Below are 23,665 nucleotides of genomic sequence, written 5' to 3'. Positions count from 1 at the left end.
ACATTAATTTTGTTGAATTAAGATTGTATTTTTAAATAGTGCGTGTTTTATAGACGCTTAAAATGTTTTAAATAATGTTTTAACATTTCTGAACAAAGAAGATCATTAAGCGTCTCTACAAACTTTTAACATTATCTTTTAAGTATGTAAGGCTTTCATGTTGTGATAAACAGATAAGTACAACACAGGCATACAGATAATCACAATGGAAGCCTCTAGATATCAGACGTCGTGGGAAGAGCGACAAACTACTTTGCTTAATGATACGTCTGCTCCAGCATGGTGTCCAAACATAGAATTTGTGACACATATGGAAATGCATTGATTTTCACCAAAATTATTTGATAAAAATATGAACAGTAAATGTATATAAATGAACAATCTGAAAAGGTATGACCACGACTTGATTCCAATGAGCAACCTTTTGATTTGGAATCAGACTCGCTACCGTTCCGCCACATAATCACAATATGTTATATGCAATTTCAGATAATTACCATTTGTCGACCTTTCTCACGTATTTGTCTAATGGTGGTTACTGTCGTTAACTTTAATACTACTTGCACTATCGAATCATGCTAAGGATTCCATATAAGGAAGATATCTCGCTAGCTAACGGTATGTCGGTCGTTCTATAAAGATGCTCGCTCGTGTAGGAAATATATAATATATAAAAATGCAAAAAGAAACTGATGTCAAACAAAAGCAGATATTTTTTTTTTGATGTAGTCAAACATTTTTTAAGTCAGTACTGCAATTCTTGCAAACTTTTGTTTATCTAATGTAAAAGAAAACATAAGCACATTCTGCAAGTATTTCACTCTTTCCATGGCCATCGTAATCAACATTAAAGTTACTAAATTAGTTAATGGTTAGTGACAAAATGAAGGAGATAATTAATAAAGGGTCAAAGACGGCGTCTTTATTTATTGTCGTAAATCGTTTCAGTTTTGATGATAGTCAATGGGTGATCGAAGTATAGATTCTATACCGATTTCTACACATTTTCAGACATCATGTTTATTTTATATATTGCCACCATCTTGAGTATCTCAAAATTTGTATGTAAGTTTCGCCTATTACTTTCAATTCATATCGCTCTGAAGAATTCCTTTCTTCACAATTGTTTGATTAGAATCAATACGAACGGTTTTGCATTGTTGGTGGACTCTCATATTTCCTTATTTGTTAACATTTAATTGATATGTGGGTAAATTATATGAACACTACAGTACCACCAGCTAGCTTAATTTACATATTGTGATTCTTCCTGTCGTTTTGTATTGAATGTTCAAAAAGATTTTTTTTAAGTGAAACTAAAAAAGAGTATGACCCCGACGTGATTCGAACACGCAACCTTCTGATCTGGAGTCAGACGCGCTACCGTTGCGCCACGGAGTCTAGATACAAAATAATGTTTATTTAACAGGTCTATCATGTACCGTTATGTGTATATATTTATCAGTATTAACACCATTGTAGAATGTAACTTTGTGAATATTAAATGAATATATGACAACATTATCTACACGTTATCTACGCTATAATACGTTATTTGCAATAAACGCATGTTACATTTCTGTGTAACAAATTAATGTGAAGAGGCGATCTGTATCAATCTAAAACATGAACCTGCAAAATGTTACTTGTGGCATTTAATGAATTGATGGGAGCATAATAACTTTCATTGCTACGGAACTAAACATTAATGAATTAACTTAATCAAATAAGAGATAATTAAATAAATTAGAATACAAGAAAACTTACCAAACTCTATTGCTACTGAAATAATAGAGAGGTCCATGCACAATTTATTCGGAATCTAACAAAAGTCATATATAATTCATTGTATAATTTTTCACAGAATGAAACGAAATACTTATACAGTAGTAATGACCTTCTTTAATGCATAACATTTTCAATTAATATATTAAGTGCTGTAACAACAATTTTACATTAACATGTTAAGTTTCGCTACAAGATGTCTGATTAATAATTTGTAGAGGCATTAACATTTGATGACTAAAGATTGCATTCTTCAATACAAGTGCTTGCTTATAGACGCATAAAAATGTTTTGAATAATGTTTAAACTTTTCTGAACAAAGAAGATCATTAAGCGCCTCTACAAACTTTTAACATTATTTTTAAGTATGTAAGAATACATGTTGTGATAAACAGATAGGTACAACACATAATCACAATGGAAGCCTCTAGATATCAGACGTCGTGGGAAGAACGACAAACTACTTTGCTTAATGATACGTCTGCTCCAGCATGGTATCCAAACATAGGATTTGTGACACATATGAAAATGCTTTGATTTTCACATTTATTATGTATGTCTTGTTTGTCTGTATACATCCTCAAGCAATATCCGTCATTTGGACATAGAACTTATATTATTTTAATCGAAGTTTTGGTCTTTAATTAGATTTGAGTTTTTGGACTTTCTGTGAAATGCAACCCTATGTACTGCCTAAAATTGCAAGAAACCAATAAAAACGCTTATGGCAAACACAATATGAATCGCATTTTAAGATGTGTATTCTTTTTATCGTGATCGTAATAATCAACATTTATACTTGTAAATGCATTCTGATAAGATCCTTAGTACAAGGACCGAAGCAGAATAAAAAATGAGTACAAAGATCATCCCGGCAATGCAACGTTCACATAACGCAGCACCGGACACAACCCAGCCACACTAGCATGGTACTCAGATGACTCCGAACAAGAATAGGAATGAGAAACAGGGGCGGTGAAGGGGGCATGTTATTAGTGAATTGATAAGTACTAAAAGGGCCGATACGAAAATTAATGGGACAAGATCGTTCGGATATGCAAGCGCTTGGGTCTTGAAGTAGTCAAAACATGGGCGTCATGTACAATTAAGGACATTTTCTTTAAAACCCAAAATTGTTTCTTTTGGCCTAATGATAGATTTGTGTCTTAGGACCTTTTATGAAATGCAACCCCCAAGGTACTTTCTAACATTTGCTCATTGCAAGTAACTAATTGAAAGACTCTAACGACAAACTCAGCATGAATCGCATTGGTCATATATTTTCTTCTTTTCGTGACCGTCATAACCATCATTAAAGCTCTTTGATATTGACATTCGTTACAGGACGAACAAAAATGATTGACGGAGATAAATTTAATGGGTTGAGGTCAATTAACGCGTCTCTAAATGTGACTGTTTAACTTTCTATTAGGGCAATTCTCCTTTTGTAATCAGTGAAAGCTTAAGAAGTAATAGTTTCTTTCAATGTTACGTTTTCATCTTATATTTTTATAGTAAAATCAGTTTAACTTTCCATTAGGCAAATTGTCCTTAAGTGATCTGTATACGGATGAAAAGCAATAGTTTCTACCAATTCCATGTTTTTATCTTTAACATTTCCAGTAAAATGAGTTTCTGCGATGTTTACTTATCCATTCTATTTATGTTTCTGCTGGGGAAGGTTGTTTTCACAATTGTCAGATAAACACGTTAATATTTAGGTCAATAGCAGGTGGCTTTAACATGTCACTTAATTCTGAATAACACGAGTAAAAACATATGTTCGTACAGATATCAAACTTTATAACATATCTTGCGATCATTCAATCATTCGTTTGAATATTTATGTTTATTGTTGAAATCAAAATACTGACAAAATATATCATTTTTTTACATTTTCTGAAAATAACATCTAATATTGTTTACTTTAAGGTATCCGTTCAAACATTTGTTGTCAGAGTTGAAGACAAGACAGTTACAATTAAACGAGGCAACAAAACGATTTGGGAGATGAGTTTCATTACATTCTCAAATGCCCTTTTTTCTAGCCTCTAATAAAAAGATGTGTGAAGTTGGCGGCCAAGCGGCCTAGCGGCGTGAAGTTGGTTTATATCCTTTAGATAATAAGAAATGTCTTCAGAACTTCATTAAATGCCGTTTCATTCTTTAAATAATATTTCTGCAACATTTATTTTTGAACGCTGGGCCGCCCGGCCGCCAATTTCACGCCGCCAGCCGCTTGGCCGCTGGCCGCCAACTTCACACATCTTATATAAAACAGCACTATTTCAATAGGCCCAATATGTTTAAATTTTCACAACTTATGTCTTCAAAGTCTACCAAGCAACTTTAAAATATTTCTCTTTTCTCAAGAGAAATAATGACAACATTTAAAAGATAGTCCAACAGTGTTTGTTAACATTAACTATAGACTTGAATGCATTTTTATGACCAACATTTGGTGCGTTTGACCCCAAAATGCGATGTTACAGTGCACCAAATCTCACTCTTAGCTTACACACGTTTCTATTTAATGAGACAGTTTATTAAATAAAATGTGTTATGGTTGGTCTAACAAAAGTATTTGAACAGTTCAGGTATTAGTAAACTAGAGATTTGGACCGCTAGCTTGCACAAACATGTTCACATCTTCCTGTTGACGATTATGTAACTGGAAACTATGGAAATGAAGACATCATTCGTTCAACAAAATGGATTTTCTTGGCTTTAGTATGACGTTTACAGATAAAACAGGCATGACGCGTTGTGGTGACGAATACAGTTCACATTGTTTAATGTTTTCTTTCTGATATGTTTAAAATGTGACAATTCTCAAACTTGTTTGTCAAGAATACTGGAACCACCCAGCTAGAAAGAAGCGAAGTAGAAATAACTAAATGTACCCTAAATACAACAATTATGTCGTACACCATTTCAAGGATCAGAAATACGAGTATAAAATCGCTGATTGAATGAACAATTGTCAGATAAACTGTCTGTTAAAGGCCTCTACACGACAGAAACCAACGTTTCCTTTAAACCAAAGCAAATGTTATGTGATCCACAAAAGTTTTCTATTACATGTGAACTATCTGATAACTATTATTATCTTATTTTTTCATTCAAAAATCTACACTGTCAAAGTCTGTTTAAAATCAAATGTGTTATTGTTTTTGTTGTTGTTATCATAGTGGAAAATAAAATGAATTATAAATGATATTTCTATAACCTATATTATATTTTCATGTTAATCATTAACAACGCATGTATCAAGGTTCACAAATGAGAAGCAGTTGTAAATCAGCCATGATGTACAATACAAGTATGTCATATTTCTTATCGCATTGTTTCTTATCATGTAATAGAACAAAATATGCCCTCACATAAAGGAACATTGTGATGATTACAAAGATTACTAATAACACTATTTTATGAAGAGTTTCCATTACACTTACACTTGTTTGTATTAAAAGGTTTCCTTTGATGCGTGGATAGATGGCCATCTATTGGTACACAGGCTCGGTTTTCAAATGGATTTATTTTCTCGATTGTTTTAGTTTGCGAAAAGCAAAGATTATATCTAGTTAACTGACTGATTACTTATTGCATTTTTAATGTTTATGTCTTATTTTTATTTCAGACAAAAGCAGAATGGCATTTATGTTCTTTATCTTTATTTTTCATTTCATTGAGAGAATTGTTTCCCATTGAACATAAGAAACATCAGTGTCTATCTATTGAGATATAATTATTTTATTCTAATAGATTTCGAAGGTTTTTTTGTATTAAATCATCTTTATGATCTATTAAAATTTAAATAGTTTTAACCATTACATGTTATTTTTTATTGTCCATTTATTTGCTCAATATAAAAGCAATATTTCTATCGTGTTTAGAAAACTATGACATGTCAAATTGTCACAAAAACTGAGGATCATTCCATTTCTGAGCTGTAAAGATAGAATTAAAATTGATTGTTTTCATATCAAAACAATCAATAATGATGCACAGCAAACCTATGACGATATCAGTAGAAATAAATCATTTTTGTTTTATGTTTATCACCTTTATATGCTTTCCATTGTGTCATTTTTCCCATACAGTAGTTGTGAATTTTAGTTCTTCTTGTATGTCTTCTGGTTAGACATTTTAATATTCTGTATTTGGGCACCGCGAACCTACAAAGCATTTACACAACAATCCTTCAGTTTTAAATGGTGTTGTTAGATAACAATATTGCGAAATGCTTTGCCGTTGTTGTTTTTATTGTTCTTGTTGTTGTTTCGTCTTTTTGCAGGGGCTGGGATTATGACGACACAAAATGGAAATGATCATGTCTTTAAAAAATAGTATTCTCCAATGTTGGCAAGGCTCGTTTTTTATCATTTTAGTTCAAGTTTGAGAAGCGTTACAAATTTCAGTAAGATATTTCATTATTCGCAGTGAACATTTCTTAAATCTTCGGTATATTCGTAACAATTCAATTTGTATTCAATGTCGATTTCGTTTCTACGAAAACATTGTACTAGATGAAACACCTACACCTATTGTATCTTTTAGTTAAGTGTATATGAGAAATCACGATTTGTAAATACATTTTTAAATCGTCATTTGTTTTAGACCAATTTATATTTCAGAAATGCTTATTATTTTTATTTCTCAAAAACTTTATATTTTTAGTATTTTGTTACAGTTTCCAAAAATACTCATTAAGCTATATACCTGAACTATCTTTTGCTTCTTTTACTCTCTTGGAAATTAGTAGAAGTATAGTTAATAACTATTTTGGAAGTCAAAATACTATTTTGTTTACATTTTTCTACCTTTAGGACACATTACTGTACGTCCAGATTTATTGTCTTTAGTTGTTAAATATTTGAGCTGCTCTAAATTGTTTATTAAAACATAACTTAACACATGTTTGGCATTCCTCAATAAATAAAAAATGTGCATTTCTGGGGCATATTTTTTAATACATCATATTTTATATCTTATAAGTTAACTTAAGACATATAGTTCAAATTGCCATGATCAGGTAATACAATGGTGGATAATGAAAAAGAATTCTAAAAATAGCTCGGGAAAACATTCTCGAGTTATCAATATAGATTAATGAAAGTGAATGACAAAGCGTTATGGTTGATCCATCAAAAGTACATTTGTATTTGAACACTTCAGGTATTAGTAAACAAGAGATTTGGACTTAAATGCTCCTGCTAGCTTACACAAAAATGTTGTCGTTAATCATCCTGTAGACGATTACGTAATTTGAAACAAAATGAATTTCTTGGGCTTTACTATGACGTTAACAGATAAAGCAGACATATAGCTGTGTGGCGAACACAGTTCACACTGTTTATTGTTTACAGCCTGATATCTTTTAAGATGTTCAAAGTAAGATACATGCAAGGACGAACGATGAAGAAATATCTGAAACGGAGGTAAACAAATACCCTTAACAAACCCTATAATAACAAAGAATTGGACTAACTGACTTGCATTTTTTTTTCTCAACATACATTATTTTGTTTTGTGAAAATGTGCATTTTTGTATTTCAAAATGACCAAATAAACGTAAACAATCTCGAATATTTGATATAAAGTAGAATAAAGTCTCATATTAATAACAAATAATTGTCATGTTTTCTTTAGTCTTCAGATTTCAATCAATATTCAATTCTATCCCACATCATAAACATAATTAACACAGTAAGGAAGATAAATAATTTTATCTAATTGAATCATATCATAGAACATGTAATTCGAGGCTTTCAGAAACGTATTTGCTTCTCAAGCGACATCCTCAGTATTCTAAAAGAATTCACATTGGCGTCCAAGATAAACAGTCCTATAACGATCACGCTAACAACCTTTCTTGAAACGGTCACTAAAAGAGACACAACTTTATTAATTTAAGTTACTCAGTAAATGTACATGCTACAAATGAAGGGTTGTGTTTAGATAACAACACGAAGTGACACTAATGGCTAACTCAGCATGGAACGATGCAGATAACATGTTATTATGTCACTGCTCGAAATCTAACAAATTCACATTAAATTCACTGTATAATGTGTCGCAGAATGAAACAAAATACTTGCATAGTAGCAATGACTTTCTTTCATACATCACTTTTACAACAATTCTACATTGCACATTAAGTTTCGCTACACGATTTCTGATTAATAATTTGTAGAGGCGCATTAACATTTGTTAAATTAATATACCAGTGCTTGTTTTATAGAAAAATGTTTTTTGAATAATGCTTTAACCTTTCTGAACAAATGAAATCAGTAAGCGTCCCTACAAACTTTTAACATTATCTTTTAAGTATGTAAGAATACATGTTGTGATAAACATATAAGTACATCACAGGAAACACATAATCACAATGAAAGCCTCTAGATACCAGACAACAAATTACTTTGCTTAATGATACTCTGCCACAGCATGGTGTCCAAACTCAGAATTTGTAACACAGATGGCAATGCATTGATTTTCATCATAATTATATATGTCTTGTGTGTATGTTTGTATCCTCAAGCAATATTCGTCTTATAGACGGAGAACGGACGAAGTTTTGGTCTTTAATAAGATTTGAGTTGAAGGGCCTTTTGTGAAATGCAACCCTAGGCACTACCTGAAGTTTTCGTGTTGCAAGATAAAAATTCTTTCATGGCGAGCTCAATATGAACCGCATTGAACATGAGTATTCTTTTTCTTTTTGTGACCATAACAATCATCATTTATACTTGTAAAGGACCGAAGCTGCCTTTAAAAATAATTAGAACAAAGATCAACCAGGCAATACGACGTTCACATAAGGCAGCACCAGATTCAACCTAGCCACCCTAGCACTGTACTCAGAAGGCACCGAACCAGAATAAGGAAGGGGTAAAAGGGGCGGTGAAGGGGAGCATGTAATTAATGAAATGATAAGAACTGAAAGGGCAAATACGGAATGGACAAGATCGTTTCGATAAAAATGTTATCTTAAGTCAAAGAGTCTAGACTTTAATTATATTGATTCTTACGAGAAATATTAAAAAAATAGTGGCTTAATTTGCTTTTAGTGCATTGATGGAGTCATATCATAGGCGTCATGCATAATTAGGACATTGCCTTTCAAACGTAAAATTGTCTCTTTAGGCATTCAGATAGATTTGATTATGAATGCAACCAAAGGTACTTTCTAACATATGCGCATTGTAAGTCACTAATAGAAAGACTCTAATGGCAACTCAGCATGAATCGCATTGTTCATATATTTTCTTCTTTTTGTGACCATTATAATAATCATTAATGGTATTTCAATATTTTCATTTGTTGATGGACAAACAAAATAGATCAACGGAGATAAATTTAACGGGTGGGGGTCAAGGAACGCGTCCTTAAATGTCGCAGTTTAACTTTCCATGAGGACAAGTGTCCTATTGTAATTTGTAGAGGTAGAAAAGCAATAGTGTCTTTCATATAATGTTTTCGTTTTATATTTCCAGAAAAGTCAGTTCATCATTCTATTAGGACAAATGTCCTTAATTTATCTCTATACTGATGAAAAGTAATCGTCTCTACCAATTTCAAGTTTTTATCTTTAACATTTCCGGTAAAATTAGTTTCTGCGATGTTAACTTATCTATTCTATTTATGTTCCCCCTGGGGGAAGGTTGTTTTCACAATTAACAGATAAACACATTATTATTTACGAGCAGGTGACTTTAACATGTCACCTTATTCTGAATAACATGAGTAAAGACATATATATGTTCGTGCAGATATCAAACTTGATAACATATCCGGCGATCATTCATCTGTTCATTCATTATGATTATTCGTGCTTTTCTAATCAAAATACTGACAAAATGTATAATTTGTTTACATTTTCTGAAAATAACATGTAATATTGATTATTTTAAGGTTTCCGTTCGACAATTTGCTGTCAGAGTTGTAGACAAGAGAGAGAAATGTTAATTACGATTTTAATTTTTCCATGACAAATTGAAATTAGCTACTGCATATAGAATATTGAACAATAAAATGTTTCAGCACGTAAAATGACATTCGGATTTAAAAAAAAAGTTAATGTTCAATAAATTTGATAACTTGCTAATTGTCGTTTAATTCAGTTTAAAGAATGTAAATATTAAACCGTCAATAGCAATATCATAAAATTGAATATTAAAATTCATAATTGGTACTGTATTGTTACACTCGAACAATTCGTACAAACAGTGTTAGGATTATGGCTGATTGAATGTGTTTGTTAAGCATGTTAAAATAAATTCTTTTCAAAATGTATTTTTGGAGGGCCTTTGTTTTTTCTCTGTTTTGTATATAATGACGGAAAGTTCGGAGACAATCTGATTTTCAGATATGTGCTGCATGTAAACGTTACGGGAAGCGTACACACAATGTAATTAACGTCATTCTGATTTATCTTCTGATGTGATTGATCCGTATGGGTTCCGAGCAGGTTAAAAAATAAATGGAAATGGGTTGACTTTTACAAGTAAAAGATATATGTACTGTTTGCTTGGTTGTATTTATGCTAACGTTTTTGATGCAAATTGAAACCGTATGACAATTTCTTGTACTTTTCTCGAAACTGTAAAATTGGCGTGTAAGATAAGAGAATTTTAAGAAGTGAAAAGGTGGAGGATGACATTAACAATTCTAGAGATATTACAATGTATATTTGTTTCCATTAATACCTGGTTTCATTAAAGAATATCGTTCTTTTCGTGACCATCGTAAAGATATTTACATTAGTTAATGGATGAGAGATTTTTTTAAAGACGATTAATCAAACGTGGGGTCAAAGAAGAACGCGTCTTAATGTCCATTTATCGTTTCGTTTAAGATAATATACAATTAGAGATATATAAATAAAGACTACTAAAAGTACAGTTGTTTTGACTTTTTCAAACATTAGGTTTAGTGCATGTGATGGTATCACTTTTTGTATTTTAGACCAGGTGTATGTACCATATTTTTACACACCATTTTTTGTCACTTTATGCATATCTTTTGTTGTGGGCTCCGCGTTTGTCAGGGTATCTGACCATAGTTAATGATCATGACCATTTTTCGAAGTCATGCCGTTTTCTTCTCGGTTATTTGTTACCAAGGCAACCTACCGGAAGCCTTGCAGCATCCAAATCAGCATACGCATTTATAAAAAGTGTCAACAATATTATTATTATTATTATTATTATTATTATTATTATTATTATTATTATTATTATTATTATTATTATTATTATTACCTATCGTATTCACCATGTGTATATAGCTTATGGCAGAATCGCGTTTGATTATAACTGTCTACGGAATCTTTCAAACATTCGATTGCTATTATTTATTATGTGTACATTTTCTGTTCACACTCTTGTAGATCGGAACCCTAAGCTTTTAAATAATTTAATTTAATTGATACTGTGAGGTCATAATAACAAAACTTGATTATTTCTTATTTCATTTAGTAATACTTGATAAAACGGTGACTGCAATTCAAATACTTAAACTCGTAAAAGCAACCCCAAGCCACAAAGACTTTGAAGTTGAAAATGGCTACTAGTATACCACAAGGTTATCTACCAGGGTGTTGAAATGTCATACGACATTATCACAATGACATGGCGATATTAAGATTCCATTCCATTGCTACTTGATCCAATTATTTGACTGACATAATATTTAAATGATCTTATCTTTTTTATCCCCGACGAAATCGCAGGGCAAATAAACTAAATATCAAAGTAAAAATAAGATGTTTCTTTATCAGTTATAATGACTTTTGACAGATTATATGTCCCTATATAACCGGTCGTTTGCATAAATAACCCGAGCCGATATAATTATAAGAAAAAAGTTAAAACCAAAATATTATACTTATATAACACTGTATATTACTATCGAATTTCATCAACAATTCATTCCAACCACGATCATATAATCTTTAATTATTAAAGATATTAGTGAGAGAAACAGTCCCAGATATATCAAATGTTCGGTTTCCAACATATGCTAGTGTTCACACTGTTGATGGACACTCATATTTCCTAATTCGTTTACATTTAATTGTTATGTAGGTACAGTTTATTATGAAAGGTTGAATAGTTCAGGCTGTAATTAACCCTTCTACATAATTATATAAGGCTTGTTTTATTTTATGGCCATAAAATCTTATTTACTGGCTTCTAAAACCACGCGTAATTATATTGTCCAGCTACTTGTAGAAATACGATATTTTATGATTAATTTTATTGTAAGTTTTATAGAATTTTGTCTTTTAGTAAGCATTTATCATACAAATTAGTGCGCGCGCATCTTGTGAAATGACATATTCTCACGTATGGCCGACTGTATTTGACTTCTCAATGTCAGGAAGTAATTCAACTTTCAGAAGTTTTTCAAAGTATTTTCTGTCGTATTCCCCTCTTTAAGATTCAACTATTGAATAAATTATTTTAAAAACAAAAATTATACTTAGATAAAAAAAACTAAAAAAGTATGACCCCGACGTGATTCGAACACGCAACCTTCTGATCTGGAGTCAGACGCGCTACCGTTGCGCCACGGAGTCAACTGATAATGGAATGATCTATTATCGGTGTACTCTCATGTGTATATATTTACTACTCTTATCAGTTTTGTAGACTTGTGCTTTATGACAATCATTTATTGACATTTTCTACGTTAACGTTATATTATATCGGAACAAAATCTAGCCTGGTAGATGTTAATTGTGCATATCAATAGATATAGAGTAACAATTATTTTCATTACAACGAAATAAACGACCCTTGTGGCTGAGGGGTTGCCGTTGATGATTGCGGTCCTAAGTGATCGTAAGAGGTTCGGATAACTGGAGTGTTCGCAACATTTAGCTCCAGCAGGTGAGATGGTTTTGATCTCTGGTGTTGCCGTATTATCTATGAAAAATGTACTGTTAAAGGAACTCCACTGTGGTCCTAAAGACTAAAGACATAAAATATAGAACAGCTGGGACACTTAAACGTAGATAATTAAGAAATATTCTCAGGAGTAGGTTGAAAATCTAGTTTTCGTATTTGTCCGATATGAGTAAAAACGTTGCAACGCTTTTCAATTTTGGGTCATTTTTATAATTAAAATAAATATTCTGTAAAATCGGATTGCAATAGATCTAACATTTTGTACACGAGTTATTGGTGTAAACTTACATGCAATTGAACATTTTTCTCGAAATGATATTTCGAGTCCAGTCATAAAAAGAAATTTTAGTGAAGTTCCTTTAACTTCGAAGATACAGTCGTACATCGATATTACATCAAAATACTCATTACAGTATGTCGGATAAAGTACTTTGAAAGTACCTGGGCAGTTACCAGTCCCATCTTCTCTTGAAAATTCTGTGATATGATAGAAAAAAATAGCACAGACTGAAAGATATATCTGTGTGCTTTATGCTATAGCAAACAAATTTGAATCAAAGTTTTCCGAATATTAGGAAATATTTTATATCTATCAATAATAACCACTAAAGTGTGTGTGAAAACTTTACTATCCGCTTCGTATTTCTTATCCCCAAATTTAATTGAGTTTTTTATTTCTTTCTCCCAAATGAAAATAAGTAACCTTAAATAACGTATGTTACCACTCTGTTTACAGAAGTAAAAGAAATGGGAGAAATGCAAATTAATTGTTTATATTTAAACATAACGCCTAAAAAAAAAGTTTGACCCCGACGTGATTCGAACACGCAACCTTCTGATCTGGAGTCAGACGCGCTACCGTTGCGCCACGGAGTCACATATCAGAACTTATCTAATTTGCCATATAAATTGTATAAATATATATCTACATATGTTCTCTGTATAGAGCAAAACGCTGCGTATTGAATATTAAATTAATATAAATGTATTATAGCATTTATACTTCTGTAAACTGTTGCATGCATATATAATACAATAATTCATTCATTAATCGTCTGTAAAGCATATTGACGAAACAAGATCTTATCATTTCACAACACTACATCATTTATACAGTGATCATATATTAATTGTATTTAAAGAAAGTAGATCTGTTTTGTTTTTGTTTTGTTTTGGTTGGTTTTTTTCTTGTCTTTTTTGTTGTTGTTTGTTTGTTGTTGTTTTTTGTTTGTTTGTTTGTTTGTTTTTGTCGGGTTTTTTTTTTTTTTTTTTTTTTTGGGGGGGGGGGGGGGTATATCTTTATTCTATTCAATAGCCTACTAAATTAATTATCATATAAAACTTGGCATTTAACAGATACAACTTCTAAATAAATAGGTATTTGAAAGAAATTTACATAAGTCTTTGACTTTCTTTTCAATCCTGTTTTTATATAATGTCGTATCATAATTGTATATGTTTGTATTATATGAAATACCAAGTATTTGAAATGTTTGACCGTCATGTGAAGTATGTTTATCCTTTGAAGCAGGTTGGTTATGAGAAGTGTAGGTTTTGTCATGTGAAGTAGGTTTGTAATGTGAAGTAAAGTTTGTCATGTGAAGTAGGTTTAGTTATGTGAAGTAGGTTAAGTCATGTGAAGTAGGTTAGTCATGGTCCTATGATGTAGGATGGATATGTATATTAACTTTGCTTTTTATTCTTACGCTTAATCCGTTCGGATGCAAAAGAAATAGTTTCAAATAGATGACTTGTGGAGCGCATGCGTGAATTATATTCAGTTTCTCATCGGAGTCCCTCCTATATCTTGAAAACTCATGAAATCAATACAGAATCAACTTTTTTATTTCCTTAAAATACAAATATTCAGAATATAAATGATCATACAAAGAAACGAGAAATTAAAGATGAATTTTGAGCAGATACAAAAAAAAACAAAACAAAATTGTTACAAATATATAAATAACAAACGAGTTGAATAAAACGCTATTAAAACACACACTTCTATATATTCATGTCACAGAAAAAGAAAAATGAGCCGTGTCATGACAAAACCAACATAATGGGTTTGCGACCAGTATGGATCCAGACCAGCCTGCACGTCCGCGCAGTCTGATCAGGATCCATGATGTTTGCTTACCAACTCTATTACAAGTAGAGAAACTGATAGCGAACAGGATGGCATCCGCGCAGTCTGGTCTGGATCCATGCTGGTCGCAAACGCATTATGTTGGTTTTGTCCTGACACGGCTCAAATAGTTGTTAACATCGATTGACTTTTCCTGAGCATTTCACGTTCAAATTTTCAAATTCCGTCTTCAGATTTAAACGTAGGTGTAATGGGTGTGGAAAAATGACGTCTAGCTTTAAAAGGCGTGTCTAAAAACATCTGAGTTGAAACTGTGCCATTTTTCTCTGGATTAGTGTCGTCTAAGTTTTCATGTTGTAACAGCGGCAGAGGCGATTGTGGTTCCATTTCCTGAGACTCATCGTAAGTGTAACAGTCACGTGATACACGTGATTCTCGTGCTTCACGTGCTCTGATCACGTGTTTGTCTGACTTGTCAGGTGTTTCATTAACTGGTAACACATTCCTTGCAATCTTGTAATACTGAAAATGAAAAATGACTAAATCAATTTACAAAAATAAAACATGAAAAGATATATATAATTATTTATACATAATTACATACAAGTAGACAACCCAAAATTGATTTTTAAAGTTTTGACCATTTAATAGATGTTCAGTTTATTATTCATATTATATATTTATTGCATGTACACGCAAATATAAAACCAGCCTTTAGTTCTTTGTGCTTTTAATCACAAATACAAATTAAATTGCAGTATCATAAGTAAGTGAACTCTAGAGATAGCAAAAATGATTATCTATCGTGTTTAATTGTTGTTGTTGTTGTTGTTGTTGTTGTTGTTGTTGTTGTTGTTGTTGTTGTTGTTGTTGTTGTTGTTGTTGTTGTTGTTGTTGTTTTAATCACTGAGACTTTAAAGTCATATTGATCGTAGTATTTCTTTCACGAACGAGTAACATTTTAACCCACAGCGGTGATAAGCAAGTGGTTTCATTTAAACGACCTTAACCAGTTGGCCGCAGTGGCCACTTATAGTATTAAACAAAAGATAGCAAATATGAAAACAACAAAAGTACGATTTACCACCGCTAATCCAACAACAACACCCAACACAAATCCGGCAACAACATCAGATGGGTGGTGTTTGTTATCCATAATTCTATCAACACCACAAAGCACGGCAATAAAAACAAGGCCTGACTGAAGAAATGGTTTCAATATGTTAGAGTTAATAATCTGTAACCTGTCGTCTATATATACCTGCAATGGAAATCCAAGTGTTTTTATTTCCTACACTCTAAATATAAATAGTTGTTCGTTTTCAAATCAGCATCACATTGAATTATTCATAAATAAGACTCAGTAAAAAGCACTGTAAGGCTTACAATGATATTTCCCCTGGAAAGTGGTATTTGATTTCGTTTGACATAGTATCAAATTACTAAAACTGTTTTAATTGCCAAAATGCAAAAGATGCAAGTTGATAGTGCAGCTTATATGTCCAATAAGAAAACATTTTGGAAACTGTAGCAGGAAAATAAGGAGCTTTAAAAAATAAAACCATAGTGTTTGTGAGGCTTAATGGACCTTTTACTAAATAAAGAACGTTTTGATGACGCTAAGTTAATGCTGATAACATGTAAAACATAGCAGATTGAAATATGTTAACAATGAAAATAAGACAAAAAGCTAAATTTCTTTTTGAAACAAATAGTTTACTTACGCAAAAGAAAACAGCAATATACATGGCAAGAGAAGAGTGACCGGATGGGAACGATAGTCGACTATCCCGAATTTCCATGAGGTCGGAGCCAGTGCACGTGTACTTTGTGATATAGCTGAAATATAAGTTTTAAAAAAGTATTTATTCAGTCATTTTATAAGCGTTTTAGTCAGGCTTAACATCATTCAAACGTTGAGTACATTGTGGAAACAAAATATACTTGTTGTAAGATTTTACTCTAGATACAAATACTTTTTTCTCATTTATTTCACTTTAATTAATTGAAATCACCCCTAAAACATATTTCATTTTCTTGAAATATTGTAGTTTGTAACGTTGATAGTTTTGTTTCTTCCTTTTTCATCGTCATAAATGATCGTCATCTTCTTTATCATCATCATCATCATCATCATCATCATAATCATCATCATTAATTGTTCTGTAATTTTCGAATTTGGTTGTTTTCTTTAGACATATTGTAAGCTTACCCTGGGCATAGGGAGACGTTAAAGTGTGGTTTACAAACATCAAAGAAATTTGGCCGGAGTACACCCATCCTGCTTTTAATTACTTCCACCACCCCCTGTTGTATTATAAATCCAACCAGGAATATCGCATACATGTTCACAATATATAAAACCATCCCTGATGTGAAGAATTGACTCCGACATTTTTTGTCTATACAGTTAACAACTTCGATGAAAAATACCTGCAAGGAAAATAATATAAAATCTATACACTGATTTTTTTATTATTTCAGGAAGTATTTACAAAGGGAGAGAACTCAATCGGACTTATGCAGTAAGTACAAAATGCATTACTTCCCTTTTTGCCAAGTCCACAAGAACTTGGATTTTAATGATGAAATTGTAAAAAGAGCAATAATCATCTATGGCGCTGTTTAAATAATTAACTTAATTAAGAAAGAATTTGCAAAAATACTATATACATGTATACTAGTTTATAATTATGAAAACATCATTTAGCTTACCACTAGAAGAGGAACAATGGCACTAACAATTAACAGAGAAGATGTAGACAAAGTAGGTGTCTTATAAGGAAAGCTGAGAGATGGGTCGTCACAAAGGAAACCTCGTTCGTGTGGTGTTCCATATAGGAACAGTATCAATACAGGAATCGCAACTGTAAATCAATAATAACAAACGCTTATTATTGATAAACAAAAGATCGTATAAGTTCGGTAATCTTCGCCTCTTTCCGTACCTAATATTAAGTATTTGATGTCTTCTAATTAATTTTCATGAGTTCACGAGTTCAGCTTCATGAATTCATGATTTCTCAACATGGCGAGTTTACTGATTTTGAAATCGTGATTTCATGAAAACTGAAGCTTGAATTCGAGAAACCAAAATATTACCAACGGTCTTTTTAATTCATCAGTAAAATTTGGAAAAAACATCATCCCTACAGAATACTAATAATAATGTGATGTAAACATGATTAGAAAAACATATCCAATAAAAATTAAGACAGTCTTAACAAATTATGATAAAGTAGGTACGTCTAAAGGCATCAATTTAACTCACTCACTCACTCACTCACTCGCTCGCTCGCTCAATCACTCAATCACTCACCCACCCACCCATGTTTTTGTCATCCAACTTACCAGCTAGCCATAATACAGTATCAAGTACTGATTGAATTGTTACATGCCGGCGAAATAAGACAATAAACTGCGACATGTTTGTTTAATTTAATTTGTGTTTGCTTTGTCGTGTAAGCTGGTTAAGTTGCAATTCATTCAGTTGCAAAGTTCAAATTGTTTAATTGTTTAAGAACAGAATCACGATATCCAATCAAAAGTCCCTATTTTTCACAATACATGTATGTCAAACAATGAAAAGCGTTACTTTATCAATGGAGTAAGAAAAATGTCACTATATACAAATTAAGCAAATAAGTATTTATTCAATTAAGAAAAGGGTCACTTTAATATCCAACCGCGAAAAATGTTATTTGGATCCATTTTGAACGATAACTATGTGGCTAGTTACTTCCCTTGTCTTTTCCGTTCCGTACATATATTGTCTTGTGACGAAATGAAATGGACAAGTTAATTTTGAGGAATTGTTGTCCATTTCAAACACACTGGGTCTTCACATTATATCCTAATAAAGATGCACAAATATTTGAGCTTTTATTTTAAAGAAAACATCCCAAATAACCACATAATTTACATCTTTAAAACCAAGTAATATCCATTTTTGTCGGTCGTCCTGCCCATTGAATTTGTTCACATCAGAAAACAATAAGCAAAATTCCCATTAGCCGCGTAAACTTATTACACTTTTGCTTAATTACTAACTATACATAAAAATTAGTCTAACACATTTTCCATGCAAAAAACCCTAGTGTACCAAAGGTTGAAAGTGTGTATAACTCGTGTAACAACTTAATAATACAATAATTCATCAATATACTTATATTGATCCGGTCCACGGAGGTCATCTATTTGCCACCAGCACTCACATGAAGAACATTTATTTGCCACAAGCACTCACGAGTATAGTATTTCAACACAATCAATATAATCTTTTTCCTTTTTGAACAAAGTGTATGAAGATGGACACTTTGTAAAATTACTATAACCATTTGTTTCCTGCTTTGATTTTTAAATCAAACATTTTAATCAGTAGATCATAAACAAACTGAAAAAGAATAAGTTGTTAACTTCTGTAAAACAAAAGAAAGAAAAAACTAGCATGTATAACCACTGCACAGTACAGGTTCAAACCGGAGGCCAAGCGGTTGCTTAATGGTAAAGGTGAGTGTCATCCCAGTCCAGCGGTCTTGTATCCGAATCCTATACTAAGGTCACAAACTGACGATCATGTTTTCTCATATAACCAGTGCTGATTGGACACGAAGGGGGTTTAGTGCTAATTTTGGAGGGGGGGAGGGGTGGCGTTATCACAAATACACTTAAAATGGATTGTTTAATACGTTTCTGAATTTGGAAAATAGAAAATTGGAATTTTAATTTATTTTTTATTTATTATTTTCAAAATTAAAAAGATGGGAAAGTTCTCCGGGCATTTTATTTATATGCTGAATGTTTTTGGGGGCACAGAATATATATTTATATATTCATTCTTACTTCATTTTGGTCTCATTTGTATACATACATTTGCATAAATGCACGCAATCATTTCATATGTGAACATTCTATTAATGGATTTTAAGAAACATAATTATATCGCCATTAAAATATTTCATATGCAGAAATTTAAATGTTATATATAGGTAATCATTTTTAAAGCTGCATATCTCAGATGAGCCAAAATACCAAAATATTTCAAGAAAAACAAACTTGGGGTAAATGCTCTAAGATTTTAAGGAAATTAATATTCAAGAATCACGTAATAATGTACATGTTATGTGCTATAAATGACTGGTTCTGCAAAATTTATCACCACATTTCTACTGTTTTATTAACGCAGTAAGGGCTAATTTTGCATAATTTGACATTTTTTTTCGGTAATTAATTTGGATTGTGATCTTGTTTTCTTCACAACATTTTACTTTTAACTACATTTTTTTTTTTAATTTTCATTAACTAAGCATTTTCTAGTAGGAGACTGTGCCTGCTTTAAAAAAAAAATTATTTAAAAAGATTCAGTTGAAATGGTTAACAAGGAGGTTTGTATTAAAACGTTGAATAAAACGGAAGCGTTAACGTTTTAGTGAAATGTCAGTTAATAGTTGAATTATTGTATTTTCAAAAGTTATGCGCTGACCAAAAATAAGCTGTAATCAATATCCCACTTAAATATAAATAAGGGATGAACTTATTTAATTAATGATTTATTTATATTTTGGCTACTTACACAGGGAAGGAAAATTTTCTCCGGTTAAGAGAGATTGGTATAATATTTCTATCAGATATAAAGAGCGTTCTACCGATAAACTTCAAATAAAATGCTTAAATATTATAGGAACCACCAACAGATAAAATCACATGTGCGGGTTATTTGCAGTTTAATAGATAAAAAAAAAATCTTAAGAAATCGACTCGGCAATTTTAAAATTCACCAAATGAAAGTTCAAATTACGAGGTATAGTCAAGACTTAGAGGTTCCTGGACTGGGTCTATGTCCATTAACGTTATTCTGCGTTCTCACTTATGATAGCCTTAAGTTACTTTGAAAGACTAAGTAATAACTTATATTTCAAGAATATCTATAACTTACATCAGAATTGAGCACGTAGTAATGACATTTAACTGTTATCATAATATTTATCATCACTAAGGTTATTATTATTATTATTATTATTATTATTATTATTATTATTATATTATTATTATTATTATTATTATTATTATTATTATTATTATTATTTATTATTGTGTTGTTGGGTTTTTTTTGTATGTATGTGTGTGCGTGTGTTTTTGTTGTTTTGTACTTTTGTTGTTGTTTTTTTTTTTTTTTCTTCTTTTTTTTTGGGGGGGGGGGGGGGGTGTTGTTGTTTGTTGTTGTTGTTTTAAATTGTAAAATAATCCTGTTTCCATAATCTTATGGTCTTTTATCGTAGGATTTGTAACATAGAATGTTTCTTTTTTATCTACATGTACATATATGAATACTGTACGTAATCAGAATAAAATGTTCTGCAGCTATTTTAAGAAGGATGATGATTTCATGCATGCACCATTCTGACCCATTTATAAGTAAATATACCAACATACCTATTTCATACAGATTTTTTTTTGGAATTATTATTTTTTCAAATCTCAAATACAAATTTGAAGGAATCAGGCAACGGAGTAGCTTTATATAATTAAAAAAATGCATAGAAGAACTTACCAGCAAACCATAAAATAAATATCCACTATAACTTTAACACTTAAAACCTGTCGTAATAAACGAGCACAATTAGACATATCTGTCACTCTTCAAAATGTCAAACATAAATAAATCATCTCAACACGCACGTGAATGTCTTACACATATGCTGTGTACAGGTAAAACATATATCCCGATCAATAAAATGATGTGTATATTTATATTTATTCTTATATTTTTATTATTATCATTCCAAACAGGTGGAATATTACGCTTTCAATCCAAGAATAATTGTTTTGTGGCAAATATGTACACAAAAGTTACTAGATTTCTACATTTATGAAAAAAATCATTCGAAAAAACATAAGTGCGCGATACATATAGGAAGTTTGATTGAGTAAATTCATCTGGCAAAATAACGTTAACCGCGTTATATTTTTTTCCACTACTACAATCTTTGTTTGTTTGTGTTTTTTCTTCTTTTTTTCTATCAATACATCAATTACTTTACCTCGCTTTGCTTCACTTCAAGCAAGAGGGCGGGAAACGTGTTAGTATTTACTTTTTTCGCTGATTAATGTGGTGTTAATGCGTTTTCCAAACATATTGGTTGTATATATTTAAGAAACTAGGGCGATTCAACAATGATAAGATTAAGTTTTTTCAATCTTTAAGTAAAATACACCGTCTGAAATAGTATGATAGCCTATGTTTAAAGCTGTTGAGTAGAAGTGTATAAAGATAAGCGCGAGCATATTTTGGTAACAGTGTTTTTAAACTTCTTAAGGCATTAATAATGCGTTAATAAAAAAAAGGTGCTCGACTTTCATATGAAAAGGTTGCTCACAAATAGGTAGAAGTGAGTTTCTTCCCCGGTGCGTGTGTCCCTGGCATGAAGTAACGACTTGAAAGGCGGCACCAACAGCCCCTTTTCAGGCATACCTCCTTTTGATAATGATTTCATGTTACTGTACCCTACACATTTAGGTTATCATTGACCGTCGTAAAGTGACATTCTTTTGGCGTATTCACATCTTTGGTTAATATTCCTTGGAAATTTCATGGAGTAGATTATCACCGCTTTGTGCTTCAAAATTAAGCCTGTAAGGGCATGACTGCAGGTGACATGTCCGGGGTCAGTACTCGACAGCGACAACATTTCAGACGAAAAAAAGTTAATTAATAACTGCACAAGCAAGTAAGTTACTTCTCCTATGACATAACATCAACACGTCGTGTACTTTATTTTCTGTCAGAAAAGAAGAAAGATGGTGTTTCAAGTGTCGTAATTTGTCATAGCTTTTTTTAAATAATGTATTTATCTGTCAAAATATATATATCAAAACTGCATTCAGGTGTCACCGACGCGTTACTTTGCGCCATGCTTCGGACAGGGTTTTGTTTAAATGTAACATATAAAAAGCACGAACTTGAAATAAAAAGATAAAAAAAAAATATGCCACATGAAAACGAAGAATTTTTAATCACTAAAACGTATAAAATTCTTTCTAAGCATAACCTTAATTTAAAACTGCTGTCTTAAAAATTGTCTTACGTATCATATCTTACATCGCATGCAATATGCAAGTAAATAGGTGATTTTCAATCATATAACAATTATTCAACAATAAATAAAATAAACATCTGGTTGAAAAATCAAATGTAACGTCAAACCTTAAATTAATATTTAAGATGAAAAAAAGAAGAAGAAAAAAGTGTGACCCCGACGTGATTCGAACACGCAACCTTCTGATCTGGAGTCAGACGCGCTACCGTTGCGCCACGGAGTCGGTTGATAAAATGGGCTACAAATAAATATCTAATACAAAAGTTTCTTATCGAGTGGTGTACGTTTACACACGGAACAACTCGGGCGATTACGGCAGTAGTATTGATTCGTAAATATTTATACTGCACAGCGTAGAAGTGTTTTTTATATAAAAGAGTCAAATTTAACTGTTTGCACAATAGATTATTCAAAAATGAAATGATTGTATTATTGTATTATGATAAAATTGCTGTAAGCCATTGGTATTTTAACTTATATTTAAAAATTCATTACATGTTTAAATATTTTAACTTTTTTCGAGATTATAGATTACAGGATGTGTTTAATCTGGGACTTACAACCATTTTAAGTCCCAGGTTTAATGCGCTTATTGTCGAGTATATGTACTGTAGTACTTTGTACTTAGTAAACGTTGTATTTTTATTGCATTTTAACCCTTTCCCTCATGAGCATATTGTGAAAAATGGCCGTTTTCATTGAAAAGCCTCCTGTTACAAGTTCAAACTGCTATGAAACTATGAAAAATGCTTCAATACTTATTAGACTTGGCACAAATG

General features: G+C 31.6%; 1 protein-coding gene and 4 non-coding genes across 5 annotated transcripts; all 5 read right to left on the bottom strand.

Annotated features, from left to right (window-relative positions):
• Positions 1 to 1,329: 1,329 nt before the first annotated feature.
• On the bottom strand, positions 1,330 to 1,401 carry Trnaw-cca (transfer RNA tryptophan (anticodon CCA)). The gene has a single exon. It is a non-coding gene; the product is annotated as a tRNA-Trp (tRNA).
• A 10,897-nt stretch (positions 1,402 to 12,298) lies between these two features.
• Positions 12,299 to 12,370, bottom strand: Trnaw-cca (transfer RNA tryptophan (anticodon CCA)). The gene has a single exon. It is a non-coding gene; the product is annotated as a tRNA-Trp (tRNA).
• A 1,135-nt stretch (positions 12,371 to 13,505) lies between these two features.
• Positions 13,506 to 13,577, bottom strand: Trnaw-cca (transfer RNA tryptophan (anticodon CCA)). Its single transcript has one exon. It is a non-coding gene; the product is annotated as a tRNA-Trp (tRNA).
• Positions 13,578 to 14,960: 1,383 nt separating this feature from the next.
• Positions 14,961 to 18,922, bottom strand: LOC132715247 (phospholipid phosphatase 1-like). Its single transcript, XM_060698240.1, has 6 exons — positions 18,142 to 18,922; positions 17,506 to 17,657; positions 17,003 to 17,223; positions 16,515 to 16,629; positions 15,875 to 16,051; positions 14,961 to 15,312 (listed from the first exon to the last, which is right to left on the bottom strand). Exons 1-6 carry the CDS (start codon positions 18,215 to 18,217, stop codon positions 15,007 to 15,009), a joined length of 1,047 nt encoding a protein of 348 aa, XP_060554223.1. The 5' UTR covers positions 18,218 to 18,922; the 3' UTR covers positions 14,961 to 15,006.
• A 4,115-nt stretch (positions 18,923 to 23,037) lies between these two features.
• Trnaw-cca (transfer RNA tryptophan (anticodon CCA)) lies at positions 23,038 to 23,109 on the bottom strand. Its single transcript has one exon. It is a non-coding gene; the product is annotated as a tRNA-Trp (tRNA).
• Positions 23,110 to 23,665: the final 556 nt, after the last annotated feature.

The sequence above is a fragment of the Ruditapes philippinarum genome, unplaced genomic scaffold (genome assembly GCF_026571515.1).
Source record: "Ruditapes philippinarum isolate M1 unplaced genomic scaffold, ASM2657151v2 ctg13607_1_1_1_1, whole genome shotgun sequence".
In the NCBI taxonomy this organism is placed as follows: Eukaryota; Metazoa; Mollusca; class Bivalvia; order Venerida; family Veneridae; genus Ruditapes; species Ruditapes philippinarum.
Note: the sequence above shows the minus strand (reverse complement) of the source record. Positions and strands in the feature narration are given on the sequence as shown.

Bases quoted from the DNA above. Each gene is read 5' to 3' on its own strand.
- LOC132715247 (XM_060698240.1), bottom strand. From the start codon at position 18,217: ATGTCGCAGTTTATTGTCTTATTTCGCCGGCATGTAACAATTCAATCA. The intron at 17,224-17,505 runs GTAAGCTAAATG...TTTTCCTTGCAG, and splicing joins CCATTGTTCCTCTTCTAGTG to GTATTTTTCATCGAAGTTGT. The intron at 15,313-15,874 runs GTAAATCGTACT...TTTCATTTTCAG, and splicing joins TTGTTGTTGGATTAGCGGTG to TATTACAAGATTGCAAGGAA.